Source organism: Asterias amurensis, chromosome 11, assembly GCF_032118995.1.
Source record: "Asterias amurensis chromosome 11, ASM3211899v1".
In the NCBI taxonomy this organism is placed as follows: Eukaryota; Metazoa; Echinodermata; class Asteroidea; order Forcipulatida; family Asteriidae; genus Asterias; species Asterias amurensis.
Window position 1 is genome coordinate 11,431,917 of NC_092658.1, and position 27,592 is coordinate 11,459,508.

The following is a 27,592-nucleotide window of genomic DNA, read 5'->3' on the forward strand; positions in this document are numbered from 1 at the left end:
TCATAGTCACGAGCTAGCGGTATCACGAGAGCGGTAGAGTAACATGAGAGCCATTCTACCTTGACCCCTAAGTCTATGTAAACAAAATAAATCATCCCAAACAAAAAACATGTATAAACTTACCACACCGAAACAGTATGTAGCTCTATAGAAAAAAATATGTTTACTTCCGTATACATACTATGGTGGCCCTGAAGGGACACAGCCAGTCGTGAATATTTTCGCGACGTCGTATATTTATTCACGACAAGTCGCGAATATTTTCGCGACGTCGTATAGTTATTCACGACAAGTCGCGAATATTTTCGCGACGTCGCGAATATTTTCACGACTAGTCGCAAATATTTTCGCGACGTCGTATATTTATTCACGACAAGTCGCGAATATTTTCGCGACGTCGCGAATATTTTCACGACTAGTCGCGAATATTTTCACGACTAGTTGCAAATATTTTTTACGACGTCGTGAATAATTCTGCGACTAGTCGTGAATAAATTCGCGACTAGTCGTAAATATTTTTTCAGTAGCTTGAGTGTGTAATTCTTACACGGCACGCGTAGAGAGCCAAGCTATAAAGATTGTAGCCACTCAGCTATGTGTATGGGGCCCATGTATTATCCAGTAGAATTGTTATCGAAGTTCGAAAAACAGTGTCTGACTTTCATCAATATTTCGGGGGTTTTCAAGGTTGAATTACTCCAAACCCAAATAATTCTGAATGCCAAATGATTAATCTTTCAGTTAAACTTGGTGGGGGATTACGAGATGCGTTGCACCCTGCCGTGACGGAACGAACTCGCGTTTCAAAGTTGGAAATAACAACGCAAATTGCTCTAACATTTCAGGTAAAAATTGTCAAATTTATTTGCTGAAATTGTCAACACATTATAATTAAACTTATCATTGGGTTGTTTGTAAAATTTACCTCGGGTGACATATAACGTTATGTTTTATCTGAAGAGTGAAAGTGCCAACGTTTATTGCCTAGCATAGGATAGCCTACTCCTAATAAAGTACTAGTAAAACTATAACGTCAGGCCTCGTAGGCCTACCGTAAGGGCCATACGTCAACGTTAGTTTTGTTTAAATAACCCACCATCGATTTGCAAGAGTCGGAATTCTCCTCCGGATCCATCATCGTACGGGACAGCTTTCAGCTTAGTCTTACTAAGCCGTCAACGTGAATACAGTAATTACACAATCAAGCCACTGAAAAATATTCGCGACTAGTCGCAGAAATATTCACGACGTCATGAAAATGTTCACGACTAGTCGTGAAAAAATTCGCAACTAGTCGTAAAAAAATTCGCGACTAGTCGTGAAAAAATTCGCGACTTGTCGTGAATAAATTCACGACGTCGCAAAAATATTCACGACGTCACAAAAATATTCACGACTGGCTGTGTCCCGTCAGGGCCACCATAGTATACACATGTAGACTAATTTTGTCTACATGTGTATACGGAAGTAAACATTTTTTTTTTCTATAGAGCTACATATACTGTTTCGGTGTGGTAAGTTTATACATGTTTTTTGTTTGGGGTGATTTGTTTTATAAAGTAAAGGTTTCGGTAATGTTTCGTTTACATCTAGCTAGTTTGAATTTAAATCTGAATTTTCGGGTCAACTCTGCCAAAATCATACCTTGCATATTTAGCGATTGTGTCGATAATGTGTAAACATCGCTAATAAACTTGTAGATTTGTGTTCGCTCCGCCACCTAAACAGTTTGTTTGGGGTTCCAGGTATCTGCAAGGCTTGCAGATACCTGGAACCCCTTTATAAATATAGATAGTACACAGAGAGAATATGGAAGACTCAACTGTAAATAGTTAAAACAAAGGATGCTAAGGATTTGCACATAAGCTCATTCTGACTAGGCTTAAAGAGAAGCCATTTACTGCCACTAGCTACCACCCTGGGATTGCTAACACAACTGATCACCCCTAGATATAGACCTTTAATAAAAATGTATTAAGATTTTGCCACCTCAGGTAGTACCAATAAGTACAAAAAAAAATATCGCTTTTTAATGTTTTTTCTTCTTTGAATTACCCTTTTTGAGATCTAATAGTGTATTTTATTTGGCCTCTTTCTCATGGAATATAAGTATTGCCACTGGCCGAATGCCAAACTGTTGTCGCACTCATGTTTGGAACGCATGTGACCAAATTATTACGGTGGCCCACAGCTGTCACGGCAAAAAGTAGAAGCACCACGGCAAAAGCAAAGGCGCTATCGCAGTTTTTCGTTTGCATGACGTGACAGCTGTTGTGGGCCACCGTACTTCAACCAATATCCCGTTTCCTTTTGTACGATTGGAACCAACGGTTCCATTTTCTTTAGGAGAATAATAATTGTGAGGCTAATTATGCAGACTGACACGAGATACAGTGAGTATAATTTTACGCAAATTTGTAGGTCTGTTTTTCAAAACTATGAATAATTAGGATCTTTCATAAAAAGTTTGTAATTTCTTCATAGTTGATCCATAAAATGTTAAATTTTGTACGGTCTTTATGTTGCTTTTCATCGCATCTGCCTATTAAAGTGATGTTCGGTGAATAATGATACTCAAAAAAAGATACATTCTGCTCCTTGAACACCAGCAGGGTGGATATGGAGTATTAATAGTCTTTTATTTAGGCCCGAAAAAACAAGCATTCTGTGTTTTTTCTTTTACTTCGTCGTGGACAAACACGTCGGTCCGCAGTCTTTTAGAACCCGAAAACCCCCAAACGGCGGACCATGTTATACTGAAGGAAGTACATTACATGTACAAGGAAAACCACATTATTTCGAGGCATATTGTGAGGCTCATTACAAATAATCTTTTCAACCATATTGAATTCACAACGAACACTTTTAAACGCCACAAAAAGTCCATTCCATAGCAATGTGTAGGCCTTCCTTTAATGGCAATGGGCACCCTTGGTATCGTCAAAGGCCAGAAAATATTGTAACAAATTGTTTTTCAGAAGCCTAAAAAGGCCTCAGGTATAATGTCTTTTAATAACAGTGAGTGATATTACTGCGATAACCAACAAAAACATTTTAGTTATGCTAATTAAAGTAAAGCACGTTATTACTTTTGTTTCAGTTAAAGTCACCTGGAAATAGAATTTGTTTTCTTTCAAACATAAGAGTATATGCCTACGAACAATAAAACAATTTTTTTAGTAATTGTTTGTCACGATTTATATGTTTAAAAAATATATAAAGTTGTTTGGGGGGCTGACTCCGCCAACCCCTTTTGTGACGTCAATCGAGGCAGACTTTGCCTGCAATGCGTATAGTAAACACACGTGCAAAGTACATGTACGTCCAAGTCGTGAGTTGGTACGTTTCAAAAAGTGTTTTTCTGCATTCAGCAGCAATATACCTGGTCGGCATTGCCGGATTTCTTCTTTTTTTTTTTTTTTTTGAAACATACAAACTCACGACTTGGTCCGTACATGTACTTTGCAATTGTGTTTACTCTACGCATTACAGGCAAAGTCTGCCTCGATTGACGTCACGAACAGCGCCCTCTCGGGTCGGGGTCTACTCTTAAATTTGTAAATAACATAAGAACTGATTTTTTTAAACCTTTATAGTTAACTGTTAATTCACATTCCACTTATCAAAACACATATATTAGTGGCAAAAGCTTTATTTTGAAAAAAATACCACTTCCAGGTGACTTTAAATGCACTGGACACTACTGGTAATTACTCAAAATTAATGTTAGCATAAAAACTTATTTGGTAACAAACGATGGAGAACTGTTGATATAGTATAAAACATTGTGAGAAACGGCTCCCTCTGAAGTAACGTAGTTTTCCAGAAGTGAAATATGTTTCTGTGCATAGCAAGGTATTGTGCTTACATGCTTTGGGCCCAGGGGTCGATTTCACAAAGAGTTAGGACTCGTCTTATCTCGAGTTAGGACGTGTAACTCTTCTTAAATTAGGATTAATCTTAAGGTCTGCATGCTACAGTGCAGGGTTGGGACTCATCCTATAAGTCCTAAGATTAATCTTAAGTTAGGAAGGGTTTTGTGAAATCGACGGCAGATCAGATAGTGAGGTGGATAAAGGACAAAATCGTGACACGGCGGACAAAAGCACCCTTTTTTCACCAAATTATCAGTTTGACCCAAAGATTAAAAAAAAAGTCATGCACCAAAAAATCTGAGAATGGGATCACCTTGAATTACGTCATTATAACGTCATAACCTCTTTGTATATAATAAAGCAAACGCCAATGCCTTCTACAGGGATTTCTACATGCCAGAATTTGTTTCTAAAGGTCAAGGTATTCAATGAGGGTGGTATTATTTTGTATAAAAACAAAATAATATCCTGTATGGTGAGTATATTGATGTAATTATGACGTCATCATCATCAAATATTTCACAAATAGCACGACATTTGAACCAACAAAATAGACTGAGTTCAATGCCGTGGTTTCGCCAAAATGCTAATCGTTTCGAGTTCATATGGCGACAGTATAATTACCGTGGCACTATATGTCATTATGATATAATAAACAATATGCTATCAACCAAAACAACAGCTTACTGTAAACAGCAAAGAAATCAATTGAGTTCTTTTTTTCAATGTTTATCCTGCAGCAGACCCACCTGATTATAGTCAACAAGGCGCCATGTCTTCCTACAAAGATCGTGGGTCTTATGGACGCGATGGCCCCACGGCTCCGGATGAGGACTTACCACCGAGTACGGCCCCCGTCAACGGTGGTTCTGGCTATCGGTCATTTGGTGATGTTCACCACATCGGAAACACTGCGGACAATGACATCTACCGATTCACCCCAAACGTAAATGTTTATAAATAGTTTGAACAATTGTATTTTTCTTTTTAAGTGGGTAGTCCAAACTTCCCCCCAATTGCTAAAGACTTTCACGGTACTTAAAAACAATGTTCCTTAAACAAATTAGATCCATTGCGTCTCTTTTTCGATGGGGGGGGGGGGGGGGAGTAGGACCAATAATTCGGACTGCAAATAGTAACAGTAAATTTATTTTGATGAATGTCCAATGTCCATTATCGAAACAGCAACGTCAAATATCCAATATCGTTGTATAAGGTAGAGACATTCACTGTACAAACCTACGGGAATGCCAAATATCCAATATCGTTGTACAAGGTATGACATTCACTGTACAAACCTACGGGAATGTCCAATGTCCAATATCGAAAGAGGGAAATTGATATTCGCTGTACAAACCTATGTGAACGTCCAATATCCAATATTAAACTAATTACTGTCATCGTTTATCGTTGTATAGATCGAATACGATGATGTGTTCGCTGAACCGAGCTCGATGAGTCGTCCGTACTGCTCTATAGTTTGGCTAAACCGCTTGATCTTAACAACCACCCAGGTAATGTAACATTGCTTTTGTACATGAGTTTCATGAAATTTTATCCCCTTAACTAGGCCTACCGAGGGCCAAAATTTATAGAGCTGCTTGAGCAGAAAATACTTGCTTGACAACTTTCTGCTGAGCAGAAATGAGCAGGATACCAGTCCAAAATTGTAAAAGTAACCTGGTAGTTTGGCTGGTAACGTTATTCTAGTAAGCAGAATTTGGTTGTGCTTAGCTGCTTTTCTGCTAGAGCAGCTCTTTGATTGAAATTGGGTCTTGGCCAGCATAAAACATAACTTAACCATAACATTAAATGCAGTGGACACTATTGGTATTTACTCAAACAAATTATTAGCATAAACCCTTACTGGGAAACAAGTATAATGGGGAGTGGTTTATAGGATAAAACATTGTGAGAAACGGCTCCCTCTGAAGTGACCTAGTTTTCGAGAAAGGAGTAATTTTCCCACGAATTTGATTTCGAGACCTGAGGATTAGATGAGGTCCCGAAATCAAGCATGTCTGAATGCACACAACTTCGTGTGGCAAGGGTGTTTTTTTCTTTCGTAGCTGTTATCTCGCAACTTCGACGACCAATTGAGCTCAAATTCTCACAGCTTTGTTATTTTATATGTGAGATACACCAAGTGGGAAGACTGGTCTTTTAAAGGGTCTGTATGACATTCTGTATGTTTGTGTCTCCATTGTTCTGTGTAGTGCTTTTTCTACAAGGCCCATTATAATATCAATGTTTTCTTTTTACACAGGTTGCTGTAAATGTCATCTTCAGCGTCCTCTTTGGGATAATTCTCTCCTTCATCTGGGGTATCGTCTTCGCGCTCGCCAACGTCTGCACCTTGTACTTCATGCAGCCTCTAGCCAAATTGATCTTCGTGTTACTTCGCCCTTTTGCAATGATACTAAGAGCGAGTGTCCGATCGGTCCTGGATCCTTTTTACGAATCCTTCGGGCTCATGTTTTCCCGGATTAGGGGAAGTTTCTCCTTGAAAGCTTCCGGCTTCTTACCCATCGTGGCGAGGAATGAATGCGCTTCGATCCAAGAAGTCTGAGTAGAGTTATTTTCTCAATGCGCGATAAGGGAGATTTGCAAAAATGCGGAAACGCGAAGTGACTTTGAATTTTGTTCTTAATTATTCATTCGCTTGTCAACTAGTAACAGTTGCTTTGGTGCGGGCAAGTTTCTGATTTTTTTTTTCTTTTTTTCTATTATAGTATAATATTTCTCTTTAAAAGGTATATGTACTTTTTCCTAAAAAAAACACAACGTCCACAGATTTACATTAAACTTAAACAGTTTGAAGATTATGATAATAGAAAGCTTCCCTTCAAATTTTACTTACTGGGGTACTGTAGTTTTTGAGAAATGAGTAAAAGTAATAACTTTCGTCTCAGTTTTAGCATGTAAAAACGTATTAACCAGTTATGTTTTGGTATAATATCATAACTGGTTAAGGGGATTTTACATGCTAAAATAATTTTGGTCTCATGAGACCATTGTGACTTGTTTTACTCATTCCTCAAAAACTACACAACCGTAGTTAGTAATATTTGAAGGGAAGCTTTCCACTATCATCATCTTCAAACCCTGTAAGTTTAATGTAAATATGTGGACATTTTGAAAAAGTACCCGAATCCTTTAAGCACAACTCGTATCATTGTATAAGCATGCAGCTCTTGAACTGATTTGTATTCATGAACAAAAACGAAACGAAACGAAATAAAATGAAATACGCCGTTTTTGCTTTTGTAAAATTACAATGGTAGAGCGGTGATTTTTTTTTTACATTGCCCCTTTTAATAAAGAGCAAGGGAAACAAACCCGACAAATTTAATTTTGTGATGTAGGCCTATTCATCCAGTATATGCAGTCATCATGACTTATTGACTTTTATCTGGGGAAATTAACAAGTCTTTATTAGCCTCAAGTTAAAAACGGTGTAAATTGCCTTTGTGTTGATACCATCCGTTGCAAAATTGTGTCAACATAAAACAAAACAAAACACCGATGACATCATTCTGAGAAAGATGAATCTCTATGGACATTTCTTTTGTTGATAAACAAACCGCCTTGGTTGGCATGGTCGGCCGAATGTTAGTAAAACACGCAATCGTATTAAGAGATGTTTTAACCAAATTCAACATTTTCTGCAAATTTTCAATTAATAAAATAACTCTCATAATTAGTTTTTTTTTTTTTTTTTTTAAATCAACAAATTTTGTTATATTGTTAAAATAGCGATCTTTTCTTGATTTGCACTTATGTCTTTCCATAGTTTTCCAATCTGGGTTGGCAAAAACTCGGGCTGTGACGTTGCAAAAGAAAGGTCTATGGTTTCAGTTCTTGCCTATTGGTATTCAAACGCAAAAACATCATTGGAATGTAAAGCTCAATGTTGAAAACCAATGACGTCATGCTTCAAATTTCGCTCTGAAAAAAAAACCTCTTGAACCAAAAAATCCCTGTACAAACATGTTAAAGACCCATTTATCAGATGTTTTGGATGTTGACAAATTGGCACCGGAAGGGTAATACATCAATAGCAATTTACACAATGTTAACATGAGGAGAATTGTAACCCCCCCCCCCCCCCCCTCCATTCACATTGGAAAATGAGTAAATCCCAAAATAGTGTTTAGCCAATCCAAACAATCATCCAATTATGATTGGTCATTTTATCACTTCGGCTTCCTTGTTTTCATTTAACCAAAGTGTAATGATCCTCCTGTTTATAGTGCACTAACACATATGTTAATCTGTTTCGGAACGTAGGCCTAGGCCTACGTCATTTTGTCATTAGAAAAAGCTTCATGTAAAATAAGATAATTATCACAGTTAAAGTTATGAGTTTCAGACTTGTAATTTTTCCCCACTCACCATGTTGGCTATATCTATTAGAAAATGAGTGCATCACAATATTTAACTGGTCACTTCATCAGTTTTCATTTTCATCGGCTTTCTTGTTTTCATTTTACCAAATTGTAATGATCCACCTGTATTCATGAAAACAATAGCCCTATCGTATGGTGGCCCCAAAGGGACATCGCATAACGCAAACGTGTGCGCACACGTATGCAATGTCGTGAAACAAATCGCGAATATATGCGCACACGTATACAATATCGTGAAACAATTCGCGAATATGTGCGCACACGTATGCAATGTCGTGAAACAATTCGCGAATATGTGCGCACACGTATGCATTGTCGTGAAACAAATCGCGAATATGTGCGCACACGTATGCAATCTCGTGAACCAAATCGTGAATATGTGCGCACACGTATGCAATTTCGTGAACCAAATCGTGAATATGTGCGCACACGAGTGCGATTTGTTTTGCAATGTCGTGAATTTTATATAGCTCTATGGTGTGCGCACATATTTGCGAATTGTTTCACGACATTGCATACGTATGCGCACACGTTTGCGATATGCGATGTCCCTTCAGGGCCACCATACTATCGAAATATGTCATTGTGTTTATTGGATAAAGCTCCATGTAAAATATCTCTGCAAAGCTACATTTTCAGTAGAAAGTCATAATATTTTACACAGTAAATAGCATCCTTACAAAATTGAAAGGTCAATGTCACACAAAATGGCCAATATTGTGTGACCGGTGTACTGCAACCTCACCGAATCGAAAATGGAGCTTATTAGCATTGCGTTGCTTGGTAACATAGACACAAATTTTCCACGGATCAATACCTCACTGTAGATACCACACAATTATTAATACAGCAACCAGCTTGTTTGTACTGTTGCTCACTGGTTGATATGAGAGCCGTATAGTTACTTTATGCATGTGTATAACCGCTTCATGGTGATGCAGTAAAGTGGTGATCATTTAACAGCTATAATGGTTGATAATAGCAATACAGTTGGGGCTTGGCCGTCGGGTGCCGCGAGAAGAAATGGTGAGTACTCTTATGTGATGTTCATTAGGTATCTGGGAGGACCGGTTGTGGTAACTCTTTTTAAGTGTCCGTCTCCCCCCCCCCCCACACAAAAAAAACCCATCAATTTCAGAGATGTGCCTAAAAATAAAATTGAATGCTCATTACATAGTAAACAGATTCATAATATCGTTTCCAATGAGTGACCTTTATTAAAGATACCCGTTGAAAAGTCATATTTTCTTTGTAATATAACTAAACAAATTGACAGTTCCAAGAGGTACTAGGATTTTCCAAGCAGCAAAATGACTAATGCAATTTGTGGCAACAGCGAGCGCTATTTAGCGGCAGGTTCCGGGCCCGCATAATGCTCCGAAATAGTTAGGATCTGATATGCTCTTTTATGCAATTTCATGCAATCTGACCACTTAATAACAGGTTGTGTTTTAACAATATCATTAATTGAACATCATTTACGAGATGGGAGGCATTGAATCAGCCATCCTGAGTTTGTTACAAAAAGTTGCAGGCTACAATTGCTCCGTGACAATCAAAAGAGTTGGGTGAGACAAACGATATACCCACTACAATTTCATGATTCTGATCGTCCAAGAAACCCAACGGAGAGATAGTAAAAAAGTACATTTCGGTTTTAGATGTGGGAGGATAACCCCGATGGGATTCGAACCGGGGTCCTATAGAGGTTGAGGATATCACTATCCCAAAACCGACCGTCACACTACTCTCTAAATGCAAAAGAGTGAAAAATAATGCACTCTTTGAAGAGCCGTATGAGGGAACTCATTTTCGGGTGGTCTTCCACTCTTTTAGATTGAAGTTTGCATCTTTTTGAGTGATTTTTCACTCTGTCCTGGACTGAAACCCCTCTAAAAGAGTGAAATAACCCCCACTTGGTTTAAAGAGCCATATGAGGGACAACTCGAAATGTAAAGAGTGGTGCTTTTCACTCGTTTACATTTAGAGAGTAGTCGCCGAAAATAATAACAAGGGCCTAATAGTAGTCATTTCTGAATCCATATTTTGTCCAGATACGGAACTTCAGCAAATGTCGGTAGGTGATGATCCATCACAACCGCTTATTACCATCACGGACGAGGAAGATATCTACAGAACGAGTGCACAAATCAAGGTTGGAAGCAACATTGTGAACTTAAACAAACTAACAAATTTAACAAGTTCATTTTGGTTTCACCCATTATTATACACCGATGTATGTTAGCACTGTATATTCATTACCTTCTCGAGTTTTGTGGTTTGTTTTCCACAGAACTCGGGGAAGTGCCGAAAATGCAGTGCTAACATTTACATCGGTGTATAATAAGGGTAAAACCAAAATAGATATACTTTATTATCCCCGATGCAAATTTAACAACAACTATTACAATCATGTTGTTTAAGATAATTCAAATCCAGATATTTTACCACCTCTGTACGATATAAAACAGTATATTGGTTTCATGTGGTTACATAGACTTGTGGACAAGTCGTTAAATCGGCCCCACGCGGTTAGATAGTCGAGTTGTAACGGTGCTCTCGCGAGATCAGCTCTCGCGCGAACTGCAGGCTCCCCGATTTGAGTAGAAACCGGGGAGCGGGGAGTTCGCACGCGAGCAGTGATCTCGACTATTTTACCGCGTGGGCCGATTAAACGACTTGTCCACAAGTCTAGTGGTTGGATCGAACTGAATTTAACTCGATATTATTTACATTGGTGTTATTTTAACACTATATGATATTAATCTTGATTCTCTCTTCGGTATCTATATCAGTTGCAACACCCAAGGTGTCAATTTTAACACCTCAAATTTTTTAAGAGATGTCTGGTGGATGGTGAACTTTTGTGTTGATTTTTTGTTAATCGGCAAATTATTGTTTATTTTTCCCCCCTTGCTCTGTGTAGGTCGAGTATGACGAAGTTTTTCAGGAACCGGCAGTCTTTGCGAAGTACTCGATCAGAAAAATTAGCCGGCTGATATATTCGTGGACACAGGTTTGTAACAAATAATTAAAAAAATGAATGAATATAGATAGATAAAAACATGAAATAGATAAATGAATAAGTAAATAAATAATTAGCAATTTAATTTATGTATTACAGCCCGTAGCTCATTTAATCTGTTATATAATAGCAGTATGTATTGGAGCTTGTTGTATTGATGTATGTTGTTGCAGATAATTTTTGTTGAATAAACGGAGTAGTATAACTCAACATCAAGAGAAAAAAAATAATAAAGCAATTTCTAGAAAAAACCTGTAGCCTACAAGCCTATGCATTGGATATTTACACACACGAATTTGTGGGTTAGGGTTTTTTTAAGAAAAAGGGGAAGATTGTATAATTGGCGGTGACGCTGAAGTCACCAAGAACTTTCCACCAATCATAGTGCACTGGTTTAAACTTTTTCTGTGACGTCACTGTATTGATGAAAGTGTAGATTATATTTACAAATCGTAGATTCGTAAAAATCTACACTTAACTGTAGATTCGTACAAATCTAACTGTAGATTCGTTACGCGTCACTGGTAGAGCGGCGAAGACAACATAATTGACAACCAATGAGAACATTTCTTAATGTTTCTTTTCCCCCATAACAGATCATTGTCTACATCATCTTCAGCATCCTCTTCGGGATCTTACTCTCCTTCTTGTGGGGTATCATCTTCGCTCTGCTCAACTTCTTCTCAGTGTTCATCATGCAGCCCACTGCAAAGGCCCTCTTCGTAATCTTACGTACCAGCTCCATGATGGTGAGAGCCACAGTGCGGTCTTACTTGGATCCGGTCTACGAGTCGTTCGGTATGTGTTTCTCCCGCATCAAGGGGAAGGTCACGCTGACTGGGGGAATCTTACCCACTACGATTGGGCGAGCTGCCATCAAAGAAATGTAAAACCTATTTGTTTTTGTCCGCGTCCAAATCAACGGGTTTTTGGCTTTATTTAGCTATTTTGTCTCAAGAACGACATAAACTACGCGTTAAATTTTATAGTGCAACTGTGTTTTTAGTTTTGCGCGATGTGTGATGCTTTGTAACAGATGTTTTAGTTTTAATTTGATTGTGTCCAAATGAATGGGTTTTTGGCTTTATTTAGCTATTTTGTCTCAGGAACGACATAAACTACGCGTTACATTTTATAGTGCAACGCTAGACAGGGTATATACTTTTGGAAATTATTCCACAAATTATTGACCAGGATATTAGTTGGTAAAGAGCATTGGAGTACTCGTGATAAAATATTTTAAACAACTCCCTTTGGAGAGTAATTTATTATTAATCCAACAAACCTGAACCCGAGAAAGATTTCAGTAAAACCTTTTTCGTGCATCTGAAAGCAACTTTGAAAATTGTCTTGCAACTTCGATGAGCTCTATATAGAAGTTTCGCCCAGATTATCACAGGTTTGTTATCGTATGCATACTATGTATGTTGAGATACACCAAGTGAGGATACTGGTCTTCATTAAATACCAAAAGTATACACTGCATTTAAAACGTTTGTATTGTAAACACATATTGTAAAAATAGAAATGGGTGGGGCAAGGGGGGGGTGCCCCTTACAATGAGGCTGCGCCAATGTCACGTACAGTGTTATTAAAGTACGCATTGAGCCATGTATCTTCCAACACTGACAACTCCCTATGAAGTATTATGAACTTATAGAATATGCACAAAATATAAATTAACTTTTTATTATATGTTTACGGTTTGCCTCAAAGGTTTTATGCAGGTTATAATCTACTTATATTTATAAATGAGCAGCTAAATAAAATTGGACCCTGGCTGTCAATGCTTTCGGTGTTCTGTTTTATTTCTTCATTGACCCTAATTCATACTTATGATGTGATTAGTCACCAGTGTGTATTGGCTTCTATATTGTTTTGTGTTATGTATATGTATTGAAAAAGTAATAAGTCATCGTAAGTGAGCTATTTTTGTAAATAATCTTGCATATTAATTAATTTCAAAAATTAATAGACCTGAAATACCACATGTTCAACCCGTGAATATTGATAGACTAGACTGCAATTCCACCACACGCCGACTTGACTAAAAAGGGAATCCGAAGTATACGTTTAAAATGCTCTTAAAATTAATTGCAATACAGACTATTGTTTACAAGCCTACAGCAGCATTCGATAGTAAAAAGTTATTTGTTTTGTTTTAACATTTCACTTCGAAGGTTAATGTTGTTATGTAAAAAGATTTGTTTTCTTTCCGCGCCAACCTTTTGAATATGAGAAGGTTATCGCGATAACGTTTATCAGATTGTGTATTGGAATTATGATCTTGGATTATGGACAAAACCGCTCCAGATTTTCAGGAATATCTCGAAAACGAGACCACATTTTTGAAACAAAAATGTCACATGTAAGTTTACGTGTATATAGGCCCATCTACATTGATAAAGGATTAAAACAATCGAAGGATTCCCAAAACAAAAGTTATAGTACATCTCCCCCCCCCTTTAAAACACAAGACACTCACAATGCAGCTACAGTTATACACACATGCTCTTCCGCGTGGTTCGTTTTGAACATGTACCAAGAGGCTTGAAAAATAAATTAAATTACTCAAAAACGTAAAATACTTTGAGAAACATGGAATTTTACAATCGTCTTATCTTTGAAGTGTGTAATCTTAAATTTAATGTAGGATCATAGATTGCTTTTTGTCAATGTAATAATGATAGGCCAAACTATCCAGAGTGGTAATAATAAAAGCCAGCTTTGACAAATAACACAATAAAACTCGTTTGAATTCAAATGAATTTTGTCAGTCCTGAATACTTTATTTCTGTCTTTCAACAAAGAATACAATTATAGTATTTTATACAACATTAAATTATTTGAATACCTTTTTTTTAATGGTTTTATTTTTTGTAAATGCATATTATGAAATACATATTATGTACATGGACGGTTATTTGCAAAGCTGGTGTCTAAAGGCAGTGCTTGTTGGTGCAAAACATAATGATTTCAATCATTAAAAATAAACATGATGGGAAAGGGACAAAGATGGTGGATCCGTTTGCTTAGATGTCATCATGCCGCCATCTTATAAGTAGGAACGATGACGAATCAATGAAAAGCGCACATCTTAGTACGCACGACGCACATGATGGGCCAATGAGCAACCTTCTTTTGACCTCTAGCCAAGGGCTCCCTACTCAAACGACATCATGCGAACAAAGTTAATTGACAGTAAGCAACCATTTGAAATTTGGAAAACAAAATAATATTTAAGAAAAAGCCCTGAACAGTTTTAAGGTCAAAACAATAATGGTTGTAGAAACCTTGTAAATGTTTGAACATTGTGGCAAAACAATTCCAAACAAAACGGAAATAATGCCAGTAAATCAAATTGTTTGAAAACACTGAAGATATAAATTTTAAGATGTGGAGGAAAGACCGTATCGTAGCGAAAACTCACACAATCAGGTAGGGACTGAGAACCCAATCCTAACTAGACTTACAATCAGCCTGAATCAAGCAAAGAAGATTTTAGTTTCTTTAAATTTTTAGCATAACTCAGAAGTGGAAACCCTCTTCATTCATGGAAATATATACACCCATGCAACAGAAAAATTTAAAAAGATTTTTGGTTACACAAACAATTGTAAACTTATGTACAATAAAAAAACAAAAACATACTGCCATGTCTAGCATTTAAGACAAACACAAATGACACCTTATTTATACCGTTGCTTACAAGGTTCTCAATTTTTCATAAACGGTTCTAGGCCAAATTCAAAGAGCTACTTAAGCTGAACACTTTGCTTAAAAATGGTCTTCTAAGCAGAAATGAGTAGGATACCAGTCACCCATTGTACCTTCAGAAAGGTAGTTTGGCTGGTAACCCTTCTAGGTAAGCATAATTTTGTTGTGCTTAAAGCTCTATGACATTGGGCCCTGTACACATGAACTAAGGTCTGGCAAAAGGTTGAACTATTTGCAAATCTGTCCACATGTAAATACAAAACATGTATGGGGTCAAAGGTTGAGTCTTAAATGTCATTGGTTAGGTCATCATTCTTTGTCCTCCTTTTCGCCGTTCTCTGTGTCTTTCTTCTCTCCGTCTTCATCCCCATTTTCTTCAATGATGGTATTCTGAAAAAGAAGAAAATAATGAGAACATAATCATTTATAACAACAAGTACTGAGTATAGAGTGCTTACACACAATTTGACATCTATTAAAACAAGTACTTTCTGATATCTTATGAGCAGTCCTAGTGTCTATACTTTAAAAATGGGATAAAAAGGCAGTGGGAATCTTTCTTTTTTTTTGGGGGGGGGGGTGGTGGGGTCTTTCATACAAAAGGAAAAGAGTGTGTCAAAGTACGGGAACATTTTGGGGGAAACCCTGCCACATGACGGGCATGGTTTACCCTGAGATAGTTTGCATTTTTCTTAACAACAAGAAGCAGAAATAGTCTTTGAAACTAACGTCAAACTGTTTTTCATGCTTTTAATCTTCCAAAACCTAAAAGTTGTTTTTATTGTATTTTCGGCTTTTAAAAAATTTGACTTACATCAACATCTTTGTTAGCCTGGTTTGCTTTGGCGTTCTTTGCCTCTTGCTTCTTCTTATCAGCATTGATCATGTAGAAGAAATCTTTCTCTGCTGACTCCACAAGGTCCTCTTCCTCATCATTGTTGGCTTCGTCATCCTGTAAACCACACCAGAAACAAAACAAGAAACTCAAGTATGGGTCGATGAAAGGTTCGGGAACTAAAACACGATTAGAATTAAAGACACAGTATGAACTCATGATGAGCCAAGTAGAGCAAAGCTGTCTAAATTAAGCTTTGATGTTTATCATATTTCATAATCATAATAGTAGGCCTAATTATACTAGTAACAACATGGTTTATAATAGCATCATTCTATGTATAGTATGTCCCTGACGACTCCCTTAGCAGTAATCGTAGCCGTAGCTGTAGCCGCCAATGCGGATACAGCCAAAGTAACCCTGTGATACTGTGACACAATTGCTCCAGTCCTTCCCAAGTTTCACAAGGAAGAAAGGGTAAGCTCACATATATAAAGATGAGTATTTACTTAGATACAGAAGAAGCAGCAATGGAAGACAGTCAAATGTCACATTTGTATGCCAACATGCAAAAAGAAGGACATTGCACAAATAAGAAGCAATGGAAAACAGTAACATAATCACATAATATTTACATAAAAGTACATTTATATTGAAAACTTGTGCAGCATTGGGAAACAGTTTATGAAATATAACATTTTATAAAAAAGGTGCAAGCATAAAATGTAAAATAATAATAATAAAAACTGTGAATTCCACAATACATACCTCATTGCCAGCTGCACTTGTACCAGCTCTCTTCAGTCTCAGCTCTCTCTGTCTCGACTCTAGAATCTTCTCTCGTTTGGTCTCCCGATCAAACATGGCGGTCACCAATGCTTTCTCATTGCGCTGCATGGTGCACAGACTACTGGACAGCTCCAGGAGGGTGGTGGTACCGGTGTGGGAACCGGTGGCAATCAGGTGGCCCTGGTCCTGGACCCTTAAACTGTGAAGGGCTTCATCGCACACCTGAGGAACATCAAATCACAGAGAGTGTTGAGTATTACAAAGGGTCATGTTAATGGATGTTATCAATTGCATAATAGGACTAAAGAATATATACAATGATTCTGAGGTGGCCAGACTTGCACTGTGGGAGAAGAGGTGCATCACTGTCACCATCACAAGAAACTACCCCTCCTAACTAATGCACAGCTACTCCCTGGACAAAGACAGGACTGGAGAACATGGAAGTGCCTCAACAGACTAAGTACAGAGGTGGGACGATGCAAGACAAACATGAAGAAATCGGGCATACCGACAGCGATGGCACCAATTATTACCGACCATTTGGAGAGTAGATGATTGACTTGGAGACAAAGCACAAAAACTTGCTTACCACAAATAAATCTTGCTAAGCAAAAAAGGTGACCAGACATAATACCGTACATTTACCATTGCTGTGACTGGTACTCAACTAATTTCATGCTAAGCATATAAGTTTGCTCAGCAGAAAATTCTGTTTAACAGTTTTATGAAATCCTAATAGGATTACTACATACCTGGAGGCTGAGTGTTGGGTCGTTCTGTTTAAAAAGATAATCCCATACATCCAGGGTTCCGTCCATCTTAGTTGTGAAGAACACGGCTGGTCTGACAGGACTCCAGCAACCATCAGTCATGTACGACATGTGGTACCTGAATGAACAAATATATTATAATAAGGGAATAGCAGATAAACAAGTGCTACACAAGGCTTTAAAAACTGCGCTTAACATCCACTGGGTCAACATTAAGGTCTACCCAAGCTCTCAACAAAAATCAGGCAGAAAAGGATGCATTTTGCTAGCTGCTGCTACATGAGCAAAGATGAACCAGTATCCAAAACTGTTTTATTGACCCCCAAGCATGGGAGGAGGAAACCTGGTAGACCCGCACTAACCTACACTGACATTCTTAAAATGGACACGGAGAACCGTCTTGATTCTAGGCGCCACTCAGCCCAAGCAAAGCAAGCAAGGGAATAGAGTAGTGAATCGGCCTTAGATGGCTGTTGAAAACCATCAGGACTGTGATCATAAAGGACTGAGCCACATGCATCATGCATAAATAAGTGCCTGCATAACCTTGTGAGCCATTAGACACAGGTTCAAACACTTTTTGCAATGTCAGGTTTAACCATGGACATGTAATCATTTTTTCGACCAATCCGAATGTATAAACTGTCGTTGGTATTTATGCATAATAAATGGAGTCTTACAAAGTGCCAAATCCTTTTTAGCTTAATTGTACGACTCTTTAAATATTCTGTGAAGCTCTAGCTACTTACTTGGTCCACATAATAGAGGAGTCCCTTACATCTTCTGACCATATCTGGAAAAAAAAAAAATAAAATAAAATTAATAATAAAAATAATTTATTCTATAGTATATATATATTACATAAAATCTTATAACCCCGTACAAAAAATTGAACAAAGTAAACCATTAAATCAGTAAACAAACAGTTTATTATACCATAGACTGAAACCACACAACAAGTAAAAACCCTAGGTCACTAAAAAAAAACCACAGTATACATTTAAAATTGCATAAACACGCCATAAAAGTATAAATCCAAACGCTTGCTTTCTTTAATGACTACTTTCTATAATCTATCAAAAAAACAAAAAAAAGGATAAAAACCTTACCCTAGCTGTCCAGTCTCCTACTGTCAGGAAGTTCTTTGGAAAGAAAGGATTTCTCTGGAGACAGTAGACGGGTCCGATGTGCTCTTTGTAGATGGCCACAATTTTCTCGGCAGGCGTCTTGGCTTTTCGGTTGCAGGAGATGATTGTTCCTTGCTCAGTGCCCACCATGAACTTTGTCGGCTAAACAATTGAGAAATTACAAACAATGTAAACTTTATTTGGTTTGTATTAAACAAGAATGTATTTTTTTTCCTCTGATAAGCAGAAGTTTACAACTATTTGTTTTTCTGGTTGTTTTGGCAATTACGTGGCCAATTTAATCAAAAAATTATTCTGTTTTGAATATATCATTTTATCGCGAACAAGAGCAGATCTACATAATGGTCTAGGTATTAACAGACTTTAGTAGGCTATATTAATAACAGTTTGTATTCGTCACAGGGCAAAAACATTGGAAATAAAACTTAAGTAGAAAGAATATCACAACTAATAATAATGACGTCTGAACGGATGAACTACATAATATATAACATATACTGTCCTGTGCCCAGAAGCAGGGCATATGTTGGTTGAAGAACAGACCTTTCTAAGTTACTACTGACACTACTTCTACTACTACTACTACTAATAAAACTTAAAAGTAAAACACTTAATAAAGTGCCCGCTGCCCAAAGGCCTCTGAGCATTTTACATAAAAACAAGCAAAAATAAAAATACAAAGTATTTGTGTACAAAAATAAAAAGTATTCACAAGCAAAACATTGAATGAAAACCTGTAATAGGGGAAATATAAAAGAGACCAATAAAAAGACAACAGTCACAAAGTTTTAAATATCCCATCACAACTCAAAATATATAAAGTATCTGCAGAGTACAATAAATGGCACAAAAACAAAATGAACACATTATAACAAAACAACGCATCTTAGTTTATAGACACTGACCTGCACCATTTTGTATGGACGGCCTTAAGTATCACAAAATAATATATAAATGGATTGGCACAAGTTGGCATTATTTCAATCCAATATTCAAACTTTAAAAGAAAAAGAACATGTGTACTCGATCTCAAATAAGCCCATGGCGCCCAGAGCAATTGCCCTGTGCTTTTGCTGTGGTGCCCTTTGCAAGCTTTCAATACAAATATTTGTGCGGCAAAATTGTTTTATCACTGACATTGGTCATTTGCAAGCAATAATTATTGTACTAAACAATAAACACATTTCTTTTGTAGTGATGGACGCCGGCTGTACTTCTGCCCACCAAGGTTGGGGACATTTGTGGCTTTGAGGTCACAAAAGTAAGCTCTATTGACTGAATTCACCCGACATCATCATTACAATTATCTTGGTTGCGCCAATTGGAGAGTCAAGGTCCAGTGTGTTGTACAAGTGAAATGCACATTTTAGGCACTGCAGCGTTTGCAAGCTACCTTAATTTGTGTAATTTTACTTCAAAATTGACAGCGCGGCAGACAGTAGCAGGCATGGTATTTGGCCTCCTTAAAAAGTAGCAAATTGTAATACAATATACCTTTCAGGCCATTAATCAGAAGACTGACTCACAAGAATATCATGCCAGCAGTAGCTACGTACATGCCTGATGTTGGTGCAAGTATTCAATAGAAGGTTAAAAAACTTTGATACTTACAACAGTAGGTTCATATTCCAGAGATATGACTCCCTGTGCGTTCTCCATGTTGCCTTTCTTGTTTGGATCCATCACCAGTTTCTCTGTGGGCTCGCCAAGTTTACGTGTATCCCACCACAGAACCTGTGAAAAAAGTAGGAAGTGTTTTATTATATTAATCCACAAAACGGACAGAGAGGTAAAAATCTTGTTTTCAATTCATTTCAGTTCAAAATGGTATATTAAAATCATGTATTGCACAACATTTATTGCAGTTTTAAAAACTTAATGGCACATGTTGACATCAAAAGTAAACAAAAGTACATCTTACAAAAGTTAACAGCAGTACAGATATTTGAAACAATAATAATACATACATAATCTAAAGTTACATTGGACAAATCCATGTCCCAATAAAAACCAGAACACTGAAATTCAAAACTACACATCGTTAAAACGTATAAGCTATTTGCTGATTCTGTACATGGTGTCTTGGTGATCTAGAACCAGTGGTGCAACAACTGGGCCTATCCTCTGACTCTGTACAAACGCAGTGATCTCCATCGTGCAAAGTTTCAATTTTAACTTGAAAAATTGTTGACCATACTTTGATTAAAATTGTTGTTCTTACCTGTCCGTCAGTTGATGCAGAGAAACATTCCGTGCCTGTCTTGGATTGCAACCAGATCGTCTTGTAGACGGGATCGTGGTGGCTGTGCTCAACTGGGGACATTTCAACAGCCTGTGAGCCCTTCCTCGTGTCCCAAAATGCTATTTCACGGAGGAAACAAAGACAATTTAACAACATGTCTCCAGATTGTTGGGTTTTTTTTCAAGCGGGGTTAAGATAACCCTGCTAATGAACTATGACAACTGATACTGAGATCCTATGTCTTGCGTGTAGACCAAGCAAGTCTAACATACATTTGAAAATCTGCTGGACCTGTTTCTTCAAGGAAACAAATAATGAGACTGTGTCTTGCTGATTGGTGTTGCCTTGGGACATCCCAAGTTCAATTGTATTTCTTGGGTGAAAATGCCCTTTTTTGATAACATGAATATTAATGGGTCAGACATATACAATTGACAACACTTTTTGAGTACATAAAATAAGTCGCACCTGTTCAATAATGCACTGTCAGAATACATAAAATAGATTGTACATGTACAATCTTAGCTTTGAAAGAGTTCAAACGAATCAAATTATTTGTTTGTCATAGTTAGCAATCAGAAAGTTTGTCTTCTAAACGTCACTCACCGATCTGGCCATTGTAACAGCCCCCTATCAGTACATGCACATCTTTAGGGTTGTACTCCAAGCACACTAGCGGAGAAACTGGCTTCAGAGTTGTCTCTGGCTTGTTGGGATTTTCTGTGTCCATGAGAAAATATCAATGAGTATAAGAGTAAAAAGAAATACTGTGTTTTTTCAGAAAAGGTTTTGGGATGAATTTGTGTGCTAAGCATGTCTGTATAATTTTCTACATAACTACATGTATAGACCTTAAAGACCTTTTTCGCAAAATACCCATTGCGCAAGAAAAACTGTTGAATGAGGTGAATCAAACTTGATCGCTAGCAAGACCAGCATGCACCTCGTTCCACGCTTAAGGTGCGCGTACAGAGTATTTGCGATAAGGTCTATGCTCATGAGGCCAACTGAGTCAGGCGCCCTCACCTAGAGTTCAACAGAAGAAAGCCCATTGTCCCATTGTGTGCACAGTTCATACATTGACATGTGATTTATTTTGTTTCATTATCATTTCACCCTCTAAGATGGCGGTACGATGACATCAATGCATATGGTCCATTGCTCTGGTTTTCGTTTTATTTTATAATTTTCAAGGTAAAAAATACATAAATAATTATGCCGCTTTGAAACATAGTTTTTTTTTATCAGCTTGATAAAGTATAAGTGAGTCTGAGAATTGTACTGCACCTGGGCCCAATTTCATAGAGCCGCTTAAGCAAAAAAAATTGCTTAAGCAAAAATTTCATTGCTTAGTAAAATCAGATTACCGGCCAAGACTCCACTCAATTGTAATGCTAAGTAAACAACAGCTTAATACTAGTCATAAGCAATGTATATGGCAGGAAATTTTGGCCAGTAACATGTGTAAAATAAGCGAGCTATTTTCGTGCTTAAGCACATTTTTTGCTTAAGCAGCTCTATGAAATTGGCCCCAGGTCATTACTGCTAAGCAGGGATTTTTAAGCAGTATTTTCTGCTTGAGCAGCTCTATGAAATTAAGCCCATGTGTAAAATTTCTTATTGAGAAGCACACCATGCAAAGCTTCAAACACCACTTAAGAACTCTAAGATTAGGTCTGGTGCCTGCAAGGAAAGTGGTTTCTTACCAATATCCCAGATATAAGAATCTAGACTTGTCTCCGCCGATGCTCTTTGGAATTCCAGGTTGGAGTAAGCTACAGCCAGTTTACGAGCACCGTCAGGATACCAGGAGAGGTGAGTAGCTGTGCGCTTTATTTCATTTGGGTCTCTGTGGAAGACAATATTCAAAGGAACATTACAGAATTGGTAAGAAAAAAACTTGTCTAAGATATTACATAAATCTTACATGGTTTAATGATGATGATAAAGAAGAAAACATCACGTGAAGTCTCTGTCTGAAATGTCATATTTGACGAGAAATAAATAAAACTAATTCCTGTTTGGAGTGAATCCATCAGTGAGTGTTTTATTATTATTTTTTTAATCCATGTCATGCAAAGCGTGAAATCGGTTTGTCACTTTTTTTCTTGTGAACCAGAATAGCAATCGATCTCAATGTTTCTCCCAATGTTTTATGTTCGTTCATAAAAGTTTATTATGCTAACAAATATATTGAGTAATTACCAATAGTGTCCAGTGCCTTAACAAATGCTATCCACTGTAACTCACCTGAAGACGTTTATGGTCTTAGCGGATGGAGTCTCCTCTGTTTCCTCAATGGCTAGATCAGAGAAATAATCCTCATAGATATTGATGGCATTGTTCTGTCGAATACAATGCTCCATTGTCTGCGTGTAGGGGTGGAAACCAGTTACGCATCATGATTAGGAATACAACAGACTGACAGAGAAAAAAACTTAGCGCAATGATCATCTTTACTTAGGAATAACTTTAGAGTAGATGACCATATCTTTGAGCTAAAACCAATTACAAATATTCAAAAGTAAATTTGGATGATCAGGGGATGTTTTCACAAAAGTTAGGACTAGTCCTAGGAGATACAAAAAAGGTACAGGTAGTCCTAAGTTAGGACGTGTAACTCATCCTTAGTCGAGATAAGACTAGTCTTTGTGAAAACCACCCCTGGTCTAGATGTCACTTGAGTTTGGTCAGAGCTGATGAACGGCTGAATTTTTATAAAACACAAACAAGATGAATGAATATTAAAAGTTAAAACACAGCTCAACGATTGGTAGGTTAACCATGTCACTGTCACATGCTTGAAGATTGGTCTAAAATCTACTGGATGTTACGACGGCTACAGAATAGTCTCAACTTAACTCTAAATTGAAAAACAAATATTTCTGGTAATGGACCCAAAAGTTCCTCCAAAGGCCAGAGGATTACCGACAGAGAATGTTGGTTTACTCTGTCATTTCTTGATGACAAATCATTTGTCTTGGTACAAAATATGTTATATAGACCGTATCTATCGAATAACCCCTTTTGTTGGTATGAAAGTGGAGATAATGTAGGGCAGGCTGTATGCGCGTCAATGAAGCACGCAGCACTCCTGCTATGATTTCTATGGCCAAGCACGCACACACTCATAGATGCCATGTTGTGGGACACGTATTTAGATGGTAACGTTATATTAAAAAAAAAGGCCCACAAATTTTGAAAAAACTCTTGATAAATGACAGCGTTATCTTTAAAAAAGATTGTAAGAAAAAACACTGAGCTTGACCAACCGTAGCCAGTTGCGAGATTGTGTTGATGTACGTCTCATCCTTCTCCACCTTCTTGCGGAACCTGATGACCTGCTCAACTTCCTGCGGGTTGATGTCCTTTGGCCAGCCTCCTTCCACATGGTTAATGCCTCTTGTCTCTGTCTCAAATCTCTCTGTGTTTATCTGAAAGGGTAAAAAAATAAAAAAATAATATTCTTTATCCCTGAAGCAAAATTAACATCTTGTTGTATAGCGTTGGCTGTACGGCGAGTCCATGGGTTCTGGCTGAATAAAGATGTAAAGGACAGATGTCGTACAGAACAGCAGACTCAAGACTGCCTGAAACTTGGCCTGCTCGCACAGACCAGCCACCGCCACGCTTGGGTGACTTTATTCTTTGTCAATAGATGCGGTACCCGCTGCTAAAACATAAGATTCGAATTGCCTCTAGCTACCGGGCAATCTCAGTGGATTAGTCGATATGACACTGCTCTAGAATAGCAAAGGTCGTAGGTTTGAATCCAACCCGAGTAATATGCCGGTAAGTTTTTTTCACAGGACTCAGGAAAGTACTGAGTATACAGTTCTAACACACATCGGTGAAGGGTAAAAACAAAAATTAATATTCTTTATCCCCGATGCAAATTTAACATCTATTGGAAAGTACTCAATATTAGTACTGTACTACTGTAATAGTGAAAAGCCTGACCATTCAGCGTCATTCACTCCGGTTTTGAGTGATACAGGCCATTCTATAATATGATATCATATGTTGCTAGGTTCTGTGAACTACGTCCTGGAGATAAACTGGGGCTGTGCCTTGTAATTGCCACCCTAATAACATCCCATCTAATAATTATTGGATGCTCTTACTTACCTCATGTTCAGACATCTCCTGGACACACTGAATACCTCTGTCCACAGGATTCTTCTCGATGAAATTCGACGCTAGGCTCTCATCGGGCAAGATGTCAACGTGAAGCTCGGCCGGCCGGTCCGAAAAGTTGCATTGCCGGCCAAACTCACTCCGCTTCTTGGTATATACGTAAACTATCTCCATGATTGAAGATCGGGCTGTGCCCTTGAGTCAGTCTTTCTATATGACATTTAAAAAAGGAAATTCAATTTAAGAAAAGCTTCATCTTTGTAAAAGAAAAGAAATTTAAACAAATACATAGAAATATTTTTAAAAAACTTGATATAAGTTGGGCTTAGCTCACCCAGACTCTGCATTCAATTTCTACGCACATAATGAGTGCTCAAAAGTAACTCCTGCAAGTTTCAAACTTTGCACTAAATTTTCAAATGCATAAATGGCTCATGTATGCGACCCAACAACTTAACTTTTGCATTTCGCACAATCATCTGAGTGATAACGCCCTATTTTAACTTGAGCCAGTCATTTCGCCCCAAGCAAAGTCACCCAGTACAAAGTCGCTCCGTAGCAAGGTCGCTCTGTCACTTACAAAGTCGCCCTTGTTGAGTGATAAAGTCCTCAATGCACAAAGTCTTGGTGAAAAATTATTTGTTTGAGGCCCTCTACTGCAAGAAGTGTAAAAGAGTTGGTTAAAAACATTCTCACTAAAATAATAAAAGACTTCTAGCTAGAAATTCGTCCAAAAAGGTTTTTTTTCTTTCATCATTTTCTCGATGACCAATTGAGCACAAATTTTCACATGCTTGTTATTTTATGGTTATGATGGGATACACCAACCAAGTGAGAAGACTGGTCTTTGACAATTACCAAACGTGTACCTTCCTTTTAATTTCAAAACAAGTAAAATTAATGATCAGTATCACCACTAAACTAAAGCACAGTAAAATAATGTTGTTTAAAAGAGTTAGGGTTTAAAATTTAAGACAATTGAACAGATAGTTTAATTATATTAGTTCAATTTATAACCATTCTGTATAGTATATAATTATATTTCCAGTAAAGAAAACAAAAACAAATCAAAGTAGGGCTTGAAAGTTGAGACAATTTAACAAATTTTTCTACAAGCAAATATTAAAAAAATTAAGTAGGTGAATGTATGTACGCCTAGAATCCTAGATAACAATTTATGGTCCATATGTCGAGCGATAGAAAAGAAGAACCTGATATACAATTTTGATAAAAGTAAATATTTTTTTTTATTTTTAAAGAAGGGCTTGAAATTGAAGACATTTTACATAGGAATAATTACAACAATTCACGAAAGTTTAAACAATGTTTATTAAAAACAAGTAGCCTAGTGCAACTTTGTACTGTCCTGTGGGTGACTTTCACTTTGTTGAGCTTTTGAGGAGCTCGGAAATTGTGTGACACGGGTTGTTGACAAGTTTCCCCTTGCAGTTTAAACAACATCATGTTTAAAAATTAAATTGAAAAGCGTTTTTATAAAAAATCAGGAATAGGTTCAAATTAATATTTTTCCAAATTGTTTTTGTCATTAAATTCACGAAATCTAGGATAATTGCTTACGATTTACTTACCAAAATAATGATTTGTTCTTTACTCAATCAATCAAACTGTGATCAAACGTTGTGTCGCACCATTTATCGTGTAGTAAATTGTTGCTAAGGTAGCTAACAGTATGGTGCTCTTAGGACAAATGTGTACAAATTGATATGTAATGAGGAGGGCACATTACTTTCGAGGTACCCTGCCAACCGCCACCTCGTTCTCAGTAGGTGCAACCTCGTTTCCAAGCTTGGGCTATGGTCGATAATACTTTATTTTGTGGCATCAGTCAGTGCGCAACGTGCGGAAAAGTCCTTTATTTCATTTGCGGCGTATGCAAGACAGTCGCAGTTTTGCATATATAATGAGCTTGGAGGGCACATTTTCAAAAAATCATATCGTGAGAACCCAGCCATGTAAAAATACAACAACGTGACAGTATGAATGAGGAATGCTTAATTGTAATGACAAAAACCATAGGTGAATTTTTAATTGTTCAGAAATAAGGAATTTTGGACTATAAAAATGATCATCGTTGTACAAAAATAACGGTCTCCGAAAAAGTCCCTTTTGTAGCATTTAACGAAATCGTGCAGACAAACCTTAATCATGTGTGTTCAGGTACATTATTCATCTACTCAACCGCTACTGTCGTTGTTTCTGACTCCCCTCGAAACAGTCGGGGGCACCCTAAGTATCCGTCGCCGTCAGAGCGAACTTTCTCGGTAAAAAAATCCGCCATTACTGAATGGTATAATGTGAGCCCGAACGTGATTGGTCAGAATGTGCATCAAGCGTGCCAACTGACTAATCAGCTTCTACGTAACAAAACGCAAGGCACCTTTGGTTTGGCATGATTCCTTGCTCATGTCATGCAATCACGGGGGCTTGTTTTGACAACAAAAGGGTGCCCGACTATTATTCGTTAGTATGGCGTTTGGCCGGGTTTAGCTTCAGTTAGTATCTGATCTGTATCTTTACGTCTACGAAACCAAAACTGGCATAAACGCAACGGATAATTGCTATTCAGTGCCAAAATATGATGGCCTTCCAACCCAATGCCATGAATCCAAGTATATTTGAGT

At 37.5% G+C, this 27,592-nt stretch overlaps 3 protein-coding genes across 6 annotated transcripts; 2 read left to right on the top strand and 1 right to left on the bottom strand.

The window, feature by feature from the left end:
• Window positions 1–1,424: 1,424 nt before the first annotated feature.
• On the top strand, window positions 1,425–8,409 carry LOC139943808 (caveolin-1-like). 4 transcript variants are annotated; one of them, XM_071940630.1, is made up of 4 exons: window positions 1,425–1,514; window positions 4,616–4,821; window positions 5,294–5,389; window positions 6,142–8,409. In XM_071940630.1, exons 2-4 carry the CDS (start codon window positions 4,648–4,650, stop codon window positions 6,442–6,444), a joined length of 573 nt encoding a protein of 190 aa, XP_071796731.1. In that variant the 5' UTR covers window positions 1,425–1,514; window positions 4,616–4,647; the 3' UTR covers window positions 6,445–8,409. The 4 variants fall into 4 exon arrangements, with proteins under 4 accessions (XP_071796731.1, XP_071796732.1, XP_071796729.1 ...); XM_071940631.1 differs by having other exon boundaries at window positions 1,459–1,514; window positions 4,619–4,821; XM_071940628.1 differs by lacking the exon at window positions 1,425–1,514 and adding an exon at window positions 2,284–2,393.
• A 180-nt stretch (window positions 8,410–8,589) lies between these two features.
• On the top strand, window positions 8,590–14,623 carry LOC139943810 (caveolin-1-like). The gene is made up of 4 exons (XM_071940632.1): window positions 8,590–9,310; window positions 10,339–10,439; window positions 11,211–11,300; window positions 11,906–14,623. Exons 1-4 carry the CDS (start codon window positions 9,253–9,255, stop codon window positions 12,197–12,199), a joined length of 543 nt encoding a protein of 180 aa, XP_071796733.1. The 5' UTR covers window positions 8,590–9,252; the 3' UTR covers window positions 12,200–14,623.
• Window positions 14,624–14,824: 201 nt separating this feature from the next.
• On the bottom strand, window positions 14,825–26,647 carry LOC139943806 (dynein intermediate chain 3, ciliary-like). The gene is made up of 14 exons (XM_071940626.1): window positions 26,540–26,647; window positions 24,942–25,160; window positions 24,086–24,247; window positions 23,064–23,182; window positions 22,520–22,662; window positions 21,420–21,533; window positions 20,793–20,932; window positions 20,183–20,305; window positions 18,533–18,712; window positions 18,173–18,216; window positions 17,406–17,541; window positions 16,630–16,872; window positions 15,841–15,978; window positions 14,825–15,416 (listed from the first exon to the last, which is right to left on the bottom strand). The coding sequence occupies exons 2-14, from the start codon at window positions 25,122–25,124 to the stop codon at window positions 15,336–15,338; spliced, it is 1,806 nt and encodes a 601-aa protein (XP_071796727.1). The 5' UTR covers window positions 25,125–25,160; window positions 26,540–26,647; the 3' UTR covers window positions 14,825–15,335.
• Between the last annotated feature and the right edge of the window lie 945 nt (window positions 26,648–27,592).

What these genes read in the sequence shown, in the direction of transcription:
- LOC139943808 (XM_071940628.1), top strand. Translation starts at nt 2,372, where the DNA reads ATGCAGACTGACACGAGATACA. An exon ending in GCAGACTGACACGAGATACA is followed by an intron (nt 2,394 to 4,615) that starts GTGAGTATAATT and finishes TTTATCCTGCAG; the next exon opens with CAGACCCACCTGATTATAGT. An exon ending in TCTACCGATTCACCCCAAAC is followed by an intron (nt 4,822 to 5,293) that starts GTAAATGTTTAT and finishes ATCGTTGTATAG; the next exon opens with ATCGAATACGATGATGTGTT.
- LOC139943810 (XM_071940632.1), top strand. Translation starts at nt 9,253, where the DNA reads ATGGTTGATAATAGCAATACAGTTGGGGCTTGGCCGTCGGGTGCCGCG. An exon ending in GGGTGCCGCGAGAAGAAATG is followed by an intron (nt 9,311 to 10,338) that starts GTGAGTACTCTT and finishes TATTTTGTCCAG; the next exon opens with ATACGGAACTTCAGCAAATG. An exon ending in GAACGAGTGCACAAATCAAG is followed by an intron (nt 10,440 to 11,210) that starts GTTGGAAGCAAC and finishes TGCTCTGTGTAG; the next exon opens with GTCGAGTATGACGAAGTTTT.
- LOC139943806 (XM_071940626.1), bottom strand. Translation starts at nt 25,124, where the DNA reads ATGGAGATAGTTTACGTATATACCAAGAAGCGGAGTGAGTTTGGCCGG. An exon ending in CTGTTACAATGGCCAGATCG is followed by an intron (nt 20,933 to 21,419) that starts GTGAGTGACGTT and finishes TCCGTGAAATAG; the next exon opens with CATTTTGGGACACGAGGAAG. An exon ending in AGGCTAACAAAGATGTTGAT is followed by an intron (nt 15,417 to 15,840) that starts GTAAGTCAAATT and finishes CTTCTTTTTCAG; the next exon opens with AATACCATCATTGAAGAAAA.